An 11,913-nucleotide genomic window follows, 5' to 3' on the forward strand; every position below is an offset into this window, starting at 1 on the left:
CACTGTAACACACTGTAATGACCGGACAAAGACTAAACAGAAACACCAGGTATATACACAGGGACTAATGAGCAGATCGGGAGCAACACAGGTGACTGGGATCAAGGTTAACGAGGCAGGCAGAGAGACAGCAGGGAAAACAGAGAGAGGCAGGCAGAGGCAACAGGGGGCAACAGAGAGGCAGGCAGGCAGAGAGAGAGAGATAACTGGGGAAACACTTGACAGGCAGACATGGGGCAAGATTAATAACAAACACAGACAGAACACATGTAACAAAATAGCAGACAAGAATCTAACTTCAGACAATAACAGAAACCCATGTAAACAGACAAACACCGACCAACTATAACACAGGGATCATAACAGACACAACCTAAACAAGAACACAGAACTAGAACACAGAGTCCCGAGCAGACTAAACCAAAATGATGGAGAAAGAACTAGAAGCAAATACTACGACATGAACTAAGGCACAGGACTAGGAACAAAGACATGGAACAAAAACCCAGACTCCCCAACAAGACACAGACAGGACTGAAACCCAGACACAGAGGAACCAAAATCAAAACATGGCCAAAATAATATAATCCAGACCAACTCAGGACAGGATCGTGAAACTGTTGTTTCGAACTAACGTTCGGCTCACAATCATTTCGCGCCATCATCCGGCAAACAGTCATTCAAGCTAAGCTGGCATTCAGCTAACAGTCATTTCGAACTCAGTCATTTCGAGCCAACAGTATTTTCTCGCTAATGCGTTCCGAGTTGTCTTTACCTAAATCGGTATAATCCTTTCAAGCTAACAGTAGTTTCTAGTTAAGTCATCTTCAAGGTAAGTCATTTCGAGAAAACATCAAGCTAACAGTCACTTCGAGCACACTTCGAGCTAACAGTCGCCTCGAGCGAACGTCGAGCTAGCAGTCGCCTCGAGCGAACACTGAGCTAACAGTCCTTCAACCCAACCGTTATTAAACCAAAATAGTTTCGAGCCAATAATCGTTTCAGCTAACATCCGGCACACAGTCGTTTCTAGCTCACATTCGTTTCAAGCTAACATCCGGCTAATAGTTGTTTCGACCCAACATCCGATCATGGCCACTTTGAGCTAACATCCGGTTCACAGTCATTTCGAGAGAACATCAAGCTAACAGTTGTTTAGAGCGAAAGTTGTTTTAAACCAAGTCACCTTTAGTTTAAATCAGTACGAGCTCAGCCGCTTTGATCCCACTTTAAGTCATTTCGCGTTAAAGTCGTTTCGCGTTACAGCCTTTTAGTAGCTTCAAGCTATCAGCCACTTGAGCTCCCAGTCACTTCAACCTCTCAGTCGCTTCGAGCTCACATCAAGCATACAGTCGTTTCGAGCAAACATTGGGCTAACAGTCGTTCCAACGAACAAGTCAATGTAAACCAAAGTTGTTTCGAGCTCAGTCGCTTTGAACTCACTCGCTTCAAGCTCACATCGAGGTAACGTCGTTTCGTCGTCTTTAACCGAAGTCAACAACAGCTTTCAAGCAATCACCGAGCCAGCAGTCATTTCATTCCATCTAAAATCATTCGAGCGAACAGTCTTTCAAGCTAACAAGTGTTTCAAACTAAGTGTTCGAGCTAAGTCATTTCGAGCTAAAGCAGTTTCAAGTTTAAAATTGTCTCGAGCGAGCAGTCTCTTCAACTAAGTCGTTCAAGCAAACAAACCTTCGACAGTCGTTTCAAGCTAAAACCATTTTGAGTCAACAGTTGTTCGAACTAAAAGTGGCTTTCGGCACCAGGATGCCGTAGCCCACAGCGGCTCATTCCCAGTCATTGCCACTGGTCAGGCGAACAGAAGTGTCACACTAAAGTCGTTTCGAGGGAACAGTTGTTACAATTAGAAGGGGCTTCCAGTACCAGGATGCCAAAGCCAAAGGATAGATGGTTCGCAGTGGAATGGTCGCCAAAACCTTAACATTAACAGCATAGCTCTCTCTTGTGCTAGAGGCCAGCTTGAAGAGCTCCCGCCACGTCACAACTAGTATAACGTAATTGCATCACTCAGTTGTCCCGAACCTTACAAGCTATGTTCACACCCACTTGGGTTTCACCTCCCTGCATCTCCCCTCGTCTCAACCTTCAGCGTCATACTCGCAATTCAGACTCATTCCCCAAACAACACCGCGTTCTACTAAAGAAACCATATAATTGGGCCTGCTTACACCCGTCTTTTCTCCTTGCAAGACCCTCGTGAACCAGTGCAACTCTGGGATCCCAGAGTACAACGCCAGATCGTCTCTAAGTCTTGATTCCCAGTGCCACCGCCACTCCCGCCAAGCACTCTCTCGTCATGCTTTCTCCCATCCATTACCCCGGTCACTCCTTCAGTATCAGAGCTACCCTTTCAGCCGCCGACGTCATTCCCGAGCACCCGATACATATCATGCGCCGCTGATCCTCCCAAACGTACCATCATCACACTCATTCAAATCTCAAAGACCTCAGATCAGCCAATGCTCTCACGTTACTAGAAGCTTTTGGGGCTCTGTCGTCCCCGTTTCCCTAGCGTAGCTTCCCCACAACGCTTCAAATGTCTATTCAGCAACTGCAAGCCTAGTACATCTTTCTGTTTCGATCATCAATAAATCACTTAATCGTACCTGTTGATTGTGTGGTCCTTGCTAGTGAAGTGGCCACACGTCAACCACGTCATCGCCAGCATTTCCATAAATACCCACACGTCCTGACTCATCTTCTTCGCTCTCGTATCCTGCATTCCTCATACAACATGTTGGATATTTCACAACATAGCTACATTATGGCAACCTTGGCAATTCTGCAGGCCCTCCAGGGGTCACACCTGCAATCTGTGAGAAAATATTTTAACATAATAAACTAATGTGAATGTGAGAGTTAGTTTATTACCTTTTATTTTTGTAATTGCCGTTCTGCAAACTCTGTATAACTTGCTGTTTCATTGATCACTGCAGTGTTATAATGATGTTGTTCTCTTATTTATTTTGTTTCAGTGATGGCTGAACTCACACTTGTGTTAATTGGTGACACAAATTCCATTGAGATTGGATCAAAAAACATCTTACTTGACCATGACGGGCAAGCAAATGTGGAACAGTTTTCATCCAAACTGTATGATTTGTGTGGTCGGCACATCTATGTCATTAACATGCTGGGTCTGCAAAACATTGACAAATTCCCATTATATCAGGAAGTTCATGCCTTTATCTTACTGTTACCAAATGGTCGGCATAACAGCCATTATAGCTCAGGAGTGCAGTGGTTAGAAAAAGCTTTTGGGAAAAGATCACTTGCTTATTTAATGACAGTTGTGACTCATGAGTCAGATGAGAAATGTGAAAGTGCACTGACAGACCTGAAAGCCAACAGCAGTGAAAAAAGATACCACACATGTACCAGAAGTATGATGGATGAAAGAGAGATAATAGCTCTACTGGAAAAAATAGACGTCATGGTGTCTGAAAATGATCACCACTGCTACAGTGGACTGATCTGTGATGAAAATAAAGAGAAAAAACATCTGGACCACAGATCCCACAAAGAAGAAGGGATCAATTCCTCAGAGCTTCAGCAAAATCAAACAGGTGAGATTTTTGTGTTGGCATTCACTGATTATATTCATTCATAAAGAAGTAGTGAAGTAGAAAGAACTTAAACTTGCTTGGCTATAATAAATATTTTACATTAAATTTGCAATGTGAAAGGGGTCCCTCATAGTAATGAATCTACAAAGAATTATCACCTGAATCTCATTATTTATCTGTCCCGTCTGAAAAGTTTGGTTTATTCTCACTGCTTTGATCGTGTTTTCAACTGTAGTTCAGCAAGGCTACCTGCTCAGCACCAAACAGCAGACAGACACCGTTAGTGGCGAGCTGGTGAAAAGTATACCTAATGTAAAATATCAGATAGAAGCATATGCATACAGTATTCATTACTCAAAAACATATATTGCTGGCATCGTGAGGGGGTGCCAGCAATTGTATTTAGGGGGATGTTACCCCTCCTTGACGGCACCCCTGTCAGAAGTTGGTAGAGACCACTGTAGGGACAAAAACAGAATGAGGGGTCAAAACATGACTCCAAATTAATGATAATGTTTCACTGTAACTATTGGATGTATAAATGCGCAACTGTTTGCAAACTGTGCAAAATGTTATGTTCATAATTTCTTCTATCCCTAAAAATATGTTATTGTAGGTTTAAATAAATAATGAGAAGATGTAGGTTACTGCTAATTGTAGCCTGAGATCCTAGAAAATTTCAGTCAGTGGGGTATTGTACTCAGGTAAAAATTTTGGGTTACTTGTACTACTTGAGTATTTCCATTGTATACTACTTTACTTCTACTCTACTTGTGTTGTCTACTACTGTACTACATTTGACAGGTATTGTTACTAGTTTCTTTGCAGGTTAAGATTTTAGATTTTAACACTAACAATAGATACAATACACAGAGTTGAGACATGAGTTGTTGAACAGTAATTTGAGACTCATTTCTGATGTTGTGCAGGATCAAGTATACGCCAGTCAAGTTTTTGTTGATTCAAGTTCTTTTACTGTTATCTCAAGGTGATTATTTCAGACAAAGATTGGTGCAGTGAGAGAGTGAGAGAGTGAGAGAGTGAGAGAGAGAGAGAGAGAGAGAGAGAGAGAGAGAGAGAGCATTTTAAGAACTTACAATAAGATTAGGCTGAGACAAGAAACCTTTTTCTCAGGAGCTTAATTTAAGAAGGGTGAGAAAATGGTCAAAATCTCATATAGTTGATGTTAAATTGAGCTCAGTTATGTATAGGATAAATAGGTTGGACGAAGAACATATCTTAGTTTGAATTTTCCTTGCCTCTGAGCCATTATGTTCTCACAGCATCATGTTGTCTCCATCCTCCCTTTGTCTGTGTGTCATCTGTGATGTAAAATAATTGATGTCTTAGAAGTTGCACCTCCAAACAAAATTTGACAAATTTGAAGTTACACTAAAATTTAAAGTTACTAATTAAACTTAAAGACTCATGTGTCATCAATTATTTTTACCTGTCATGGTGGATTATGCCAGACAACGGGATTGGACCAGATTGAATAGGCATACTGGTGCAGTTAGATGATTTATTGTTCACAAATGAATGAGCTAACAGACAGCTCTTGTTAGGCAGACGGGTACAGGTAGGCAGACAGGCAGACCAGTAGGCAGACAGGCAGGCAGATCCAGGTAACAAAACTCCAAACTGAAAGCTAACAACTAAGCACATAGCAAGTAGGATGAACTGCTAATGAACGAAGGTAGTTAACGGGTATAAATGGAAGTTATAGTTGGGTGTGGAAAAGTCAGAAAGGCATTGGGTGGACATCTTGAGGATGGTAGGTCTGGGAAGTTAGATGGGCTGTGTTTAAATAGTCAAAAAAAAAACAACTACATCCTAATGTCTTTTCCTAAACACTTTTTCTTGACTTCATCATAGTTTGCACTGAGGTCAAGAAAAAGTGTTTAGGAAAAGACATTAGATGTGAAGGGGAACTGAAGACAGCAGTGGTGCATAGAGATTCTGACCGCACTTACACTAAGCTAAATAATCATGCTACAGTGGATATTATTGATGGGGTCTGATGAGTTGAAACTCTTAACTGAACATTATAAACATACAGACATTCAGTAGAGATGGAACAGACATTCTTGTACAATTCAAATGTGTGGAAAAAAAGAATAAAGAGAATAAACAATAACTTCGGTAAAAGTAAATACACTTTAATCGGGGGTCACAAATAATCTTTCTTCAAAATATACATTTTTTGGCATGTATCTATGTACAAATGAAATTCAACCAGTGCTTGGGCTTGCTTTATGTAGTGTGTGTGAAATTTACAAGTATCAGATTTGTCATGTCACTCAAAGGTTTATTACATTTGTTTAGGCATAATTGTTATAGACTGTCCAGTCTTGTTATACACAAACTTCTCTTTGGCCCCCCAAAACACAGATAACGATGGGTAGTGACAACATAAATGGCTCAGCGCCACAAAGTGCACTTAATATCTATGTCAATCATTTAGGAAATGCAGTGGTGAAAACACAATGTTCTGAAAAAGGACATGTCAGTCATGTTGATCGTTTGTTTTCAAAAACGGAGTCAAATGTTGCTGCCACAAGGAATTGTGGAACAGAAATATCTCCTTTAGTTTAGTTAAGGATGGTCCAGTGTACTCTATGCTAAAGGAGATAAGAAAGGAAGCATTGTAGCACTTTTCAGGATTTAAAGATTTCGACCAGCTCTTTTCAAGTCACATTTAGGAACCTTCCTAAGCAAAAATGACTATTCGACCACATCCAGGGACAGAGAGAAATGCAGAGGTCCAGGGATGAGAAAGTGAGATTGAAGAGAGGAACTGAGGAGCATTTGGCTCAAAGAAAAGCAATAGAAAAGCACTTTTCTAATCCATTTTTATTACAGAGGCTAATGTAAAGCATTACTGGATTAACAGTAAAAGTTTAAGGAAGATTTAGAGGACAAACATCTCATACTAGTTTACTTTTTTGTTTGGTTAACTTACCAGGAATATTTTTTAAGTTGATTTTGCAATCTGTTTGTTGTTTCATTACCCTGGAGTAGACGAGCTGGAGGAGAGGGCAGCTACATCAGAGGTAAAGGTGAGGTCTTTGAACCCTGACGCATTTCTATTTCTCACATCAATTAAATTTTCAATTTCTTACCTAATGACACATTATGCACAGTATCCAAATCAAACTGTATAGTGAACTGAATATAGGAGCTGTGATTTTAGTTTAGCATGAACAGAGTTTGACTCCAAGAACCTCTTGGTTGGACACATAGATTTGAAGAGTTTATTTTCTTATCATTAAATACTAACCTGCTTGCGTTCAGTTTGTGCATATTAATCTATGCTTTTATATTCAGTGTTCTTGGACTCTGAATTGGTGTCCTGCTTGTGATCTTCACATTCTTAATTTCAGTGTTCATTGTTCAAAAGGTCAGCATTAGGGCCTGTATTAATCCTTTATTGCCTTCTTGTGGACAAATAAAATGACGTGTTTCAGTAGGTTAATTTCTGCTCTGCCATGAAGTGTTAAAGGGGCTATATGTAGTTTCTCAATGAAATCACTTATTAATAGATCTAAATTTCACTACCTTGTCAATGGGCTGTAGCCTCACTTAAAAATGAAGCACATGCCTGTTTTTTCTGTTGCTTGCAACAGCCACTATTCTGCTTCTTATGTGAGGACACCTGTGCGTGCTCCCGAGCCTCTCTTAGACTACAAAAACCCAACATTTGAATGACAACACCGCAGCTAGAGACATGCAGTACAAAAGAACCGGCTCCCAGCACAACACAGACTCCAACATAAACTCCACATAAGGATAAAAACAATAAAGTTTGACGTGAAGCCCATCAGACCAAATGAGATTCAGATGATGTCAGGTGAAAACATTCAATATCAGAAATGCTGTGTTATGGACAGAGTCCTATTAACGCTGAGCAGTTGCTGTTGTTATCCGGTGCAAAGCTATATCGCTTTCCACATTACATCGCCAACTAATGCAACCCATTACTATCCTGTACCACCGGTATTATATATTAAGTATTGATTTAGCCTGCATGAAGGATGTAACGGCTTCGTAACAATCAATATAGATTTATTGTGATTTTACTGGTACTCCGGTAAACAGCTTCTCCACTGTCACTGTATCTAACATGACCCACATAATATACAATAGGCTACTGCAACAAAACGGCTACAACACAGAGGAAGAGCCATCCACTAACCTTACAATAAAGTTACTTACTGCGGTCTAAATGTTATAAAGTGTAGCAACAATCTCATTTATAATATTTCAGCTCACTTACCTTTTTGTTATCATCCAATACATTTAGCTGTGTTGACATTGCTAAGCAACTGGTGAAAGACACACAGTAACGTTAGTTACTGAAAAGCAGACAGGCGAGCTAACGATGTAGTACGTTGGCTAAATTCAGTAAATGTGATGTTATCATGTAACGAGCATGGATTAGTTCAATATTACTGTAACGTTGCAGTGGGAGTTTACCTGAGTTTCCAGCATGTTGTAGGAACCTGTCTCCCTGTCTGTCAAGAGCCGCTGTCACTCTTTTTTTCTGGGAGTATTGTACCAATATGCGTCTTCTTGCGCTGTAAGAAAGGTACAGAGCTGGTGTTGATCTGCCTCTGAGACGGGAACGTTGAAGTAACAGAGCCTGAACATGTCTGGGGAAAAGCCACTGTCAGCATGCTGGTGTTTCCGCGTTTATTGTTTGATCTCTGTATGAAAGCGGTTGTGATTCAGATTGTGATTGTGTTAGTTCAAGCAAACATGCATATGAGCACACACCTGGTTGCAATGTTAAAACCGCACCGCTAGTGGCCGCTGAAAACTACATTTTACCTCTTTAAATACCAGTTAATCAGAGGACATCAATAACTGCTGTTATCAAGTTTTTCAAATCCATGGCTGTACAATCCTCATTTATTTCATTCAGCGTATTCAGTGTATGTGTGGCTCAACTCAGCTACAGCTAAATCAGGTACTGTGCTTTCATAATTGAGTAAGCTCTGTTTGCTCAATGTTACTCCTTGATATTGTAAGTTGAATGTTATTTAATATTTTTTGTTTAGTGATATTATATAGTAGCTTCATGTAGATTGAATAGTGGTAAACTGCATGTAAAATACATGCTGTTCCTACATTTTTTATGTTGCAGAAATCATGTCAGTTCAGCTATTGATCTAAAGTAAGAAAAATACAGAGTAGCTCACATATGTGTGTGTGGTAGTTAAAGCATCATTAGGAGGACATCTCCACCACCTTAGCGGGCTATCTGTGGCAATTGCAAATTCATTTTACCAAGGTCTTAAGCTTGGGCTCATGCAACCAACACCATCTCTGTCACAGTTATATTATAAATGACCTGTTTTCTCAGTGTGATCCAGTTGAAGATGCTAAACACAGCAGAACAGTGGGAGGAGAATCTGAAATCAAGTCTGTATCATCTGCAACCAATGAGAAAGGTAACATTTGAATGAAAAATGTTATTGGACAGTAATTTTACAGTAAATTGTAATTCAACTGTATTAATGAAATAGGGAACTAACTAAACTAATCTGATATGTTGGCTGTGACCTTTCAATAGGAAAGGCTGATGAAGTTAGAGAGATCAACAATGAAAGCAGCAGTAACACGGGTGAGCTGCCCATGGACGAGTGTGACGCAGTGAGGGACACAATTCCAACATCTCAGACTGTTTCAACAGTGACCAAAGAATGTAAGAAATACTTCCATTTCCTTTTGTTTACATTGCATTTCTGCAAAATCAGTGTAATTCAAAATATCTGTTTGGTATAGGAGATTAAGCTTGCTGAACAATGAACTTTTTGAATATGCAAAACATTATTGAAAATAAATCTTATTAACCTGGAACAGTTAACTGACCAAAAACATTTTTTTACATTTGATCCTGCTTGTTGTTACATTACTCTGCAGTGGATGATCTGGAGGAGAGGGCAGCTACATCAAAGGTGAGATACAGTCACTGACTCAGGCCCCATCCATACTACTCCGTTTTAGTTTACAAACGGAGATTTAAAACGAATACAATCTCCGTCCACAACAGCGTTTTAGCTGCGTGTCAGATCTCTGTCTAAATTAAAACGACTGGAAACGCACATTTTGTGGCTGGTCAGGTACTCTGGGCATACGTGTGCTGGTAAACATGAAGCAGATGGTCTCTCTCTTCCAGTTACAGAAGATTTGGTGAGAGAATAAAATAATGCAGACAAAGAATCACACCAGATTTTTTGAACATGCACTAATCATGAGCTGGGACTGTTACTGAATTTAACATGGGAGTTAAAAGCAGCTGTGGCAGCGGAAAACAGAATGGGAGTCGTGGCAAAGAGTTGGCAGATAAGTGTTATTTGCATGGTACAGAATATTTTAATAAAAATACCATCTCCGACATTCCTCACAGTGGTGCTGGAGGCCTGGACGATGCCATCCAGAGTAACTATATCTTTAGATAATGCATACGGAGTACAATAACTTCAGTTTTGTCTGAATTTAACATTAGAAAATTAGAGGTCATCCAGGTTTTAATATCCTGAAGGCACATTTAGAGTTCAGCAAACTGATTAGTTTCATTTGGCATGATCGATAGATATAAGTGATTGCATAACAATTAAGGTTTATGGAGTGTTTCCTGATAATATTGCCTAAAGGAAGCATATATAAAGTGAAGTGGATTGGTCCCAGCACAGGTCCTTGTGGAACTCCATGACTGACTTTGGTGTGCATGGAGGATTTATCGTTAACATGTAAAAACTGAGATTGATCTGATAAATAGGACTTAAACCAGCTTAGAGACAATTAAATGTTCCAGACTCTGTAATAGAATATGATGGTCAATGGTATCAAATGCAGCGCTAGGATCTAATAAAACCAGTACAGAGACAAGTCCTTTGTCTGATGCAATTAGGAGGTCATTAGTAATTTTCACCAGTGCTGTCTCTGTGCTATGATGAACTCTAAATGCTGACTGAAAATCCTCAAATAAACTTGCTATGAAGAAAGCCACACAGCTGTTTGGCGATGGCTTTCTCAAGGATCTTAGAGAGAAATGGAAGGTTAGATATAGGTCTATAGTTTGCTAGAACATCTGGATAAAGGTTGGGCTTTTTGAGAAGAGAGAAGAAATTATTATAGTTAGTTGGTAAAGATCGAGGAAAGCAAAGCAGTAAAAATATAAAGTATTTACAGCTGTTTTAAGGTTTCTGAGTTTAGAGATAAGTCGGTGCGAGTTGGGGAAAGGTCTTGGTGAATTTTGTCTCTAATAGTTATAATTTTATCATTAAAGAAGCTCATGAAGTTGTTACTACTGAAAGCTATGGGAATACATGGCTCAATAGAGCTGTGACTCTCTGTCAGCCTGGCTACAGTGCTGAAAAGAAACCTGAGGTTGTTCCTATTTTCCTTTATTAATGACGAGTAGTAAGCTGCTCTGGCATTACGGAGGGCCTTCCTATAAGTTTTCAGACTATCTTGCCAAATTAAACAAATATTTTCCAGTTTGGTGGATGGCCAATTCAGACAGACATCTTGTGTAGACATTTTTGCCTAATGACATGTAGTTCAGCAATAGAAACTCTAAAGTTATCAAATAGTGGTCAGAGAAAAAGGGATTCTGTGGAAACATTATTAAATGTTCTATTTCAATACCATATGCCAGAACAAGGTTGGGAGTGTGGTCAAAACAGTGAGTCGGTTAATGATCACTTTGAGAGGAGCCAATTGAATCTAATACAGAGATAAACACATTACTAAGGCTGTCATTCTCAGCGTCCACATGAATATTAAATTCCCCTACAATAATAAGTCAAAAAACAAACTACCACACACTGATCAGATCAGTGTGCAGTTTTTGACTTTTCATAGACTCATCCTGCTATCTACCAGCACCTGATTGTTGTTGCTGTGCTCGGGGAATTTCTTGTTTCATTTACATTTACTCATTTGGCAGACGCTTTTATCCAAAGCGACTTACATTTGAGGAACAACATACAAGCATCAACAGAGCATCAACTACAGATCTACAACTGACAATACATACTAGTAAGAGAAGCAATAAATACTAGTAAGAGCTCACAGTACATATCACATCAATGGGGTAGATACCTAGGGAAGGAAGTAAGAGTTAACAAAAAGTGCTATCAATACAAGATCATTGTAGGGGATAGAAGAAGAAGAGCACAGGAAGTGAATGTTAGAGGTTAGGAGTTAGAGGTGTTATAAGAGGAAGTGTTCTCGGAAGAGATGAGTTTTCAAGAGCTTCTTAAAGTTAGAGAGGGACGCCCCTGCTCTGATGGCGTGTGGTAGCTCGTTCCACCAT

The 11,913-nt window shown here is 39.7% G+C and overlaps 1 protein-coding gene across 1 annotated transcript in view; it reads left to right on the forward strand.

The window, feature by feature from the left end:
* LOC123958276 (interferon-induced very large GTPase 1-like) overlaps window positions 1–11,913 on the forward strand; it is a 35,871-nt gene that overhangs the window by 5,508 nt on the left and 18,450 nt on the right. Inside the window, exons 5-9 of the mRNA XM_046031556.1 lie at window positions 2,997–3,587; window positions 6,606–6,646; window positions 8,953–9,040; window positions 9,163–9,294; window positions 9,513–9,547. Of these exons, the coding sequence (XP_045887512.1) occupies window positions 2,997–3,587; window positions 6,606–6,646; window positions 8,953–9,040; window positions 9,163–9,294; window positions 9,513–9,547 (887 nt within the window). The remainder of the gene's footprint in view (window positions 1–2,996; window positions 3,588–6,605; window positions 6,647–8,952; window positions 9,041–9,162; window positions 9,295–9,512; window positions 9,548–11,913) is intronic.

The sequence above is a fragment of the Micropterus dolomieu genome, linkage group LG02, assembly GCF_021292245.1.
Source record: "Micropterus dolomieu isolate WLL.071019.BEF.003 ecotype Adirondacks linkage group LG02, ASM2129224v1, whole genome shotgun sequence".
In the NCBI taxonomy this organism is placed as follows: domain Eukaryota; kingdom Metazoa; phylum Chordata; class Actinopteri; order Centrarchiformes; family Centrarchidae; genus Micropterus; species Micropterus dolomieu.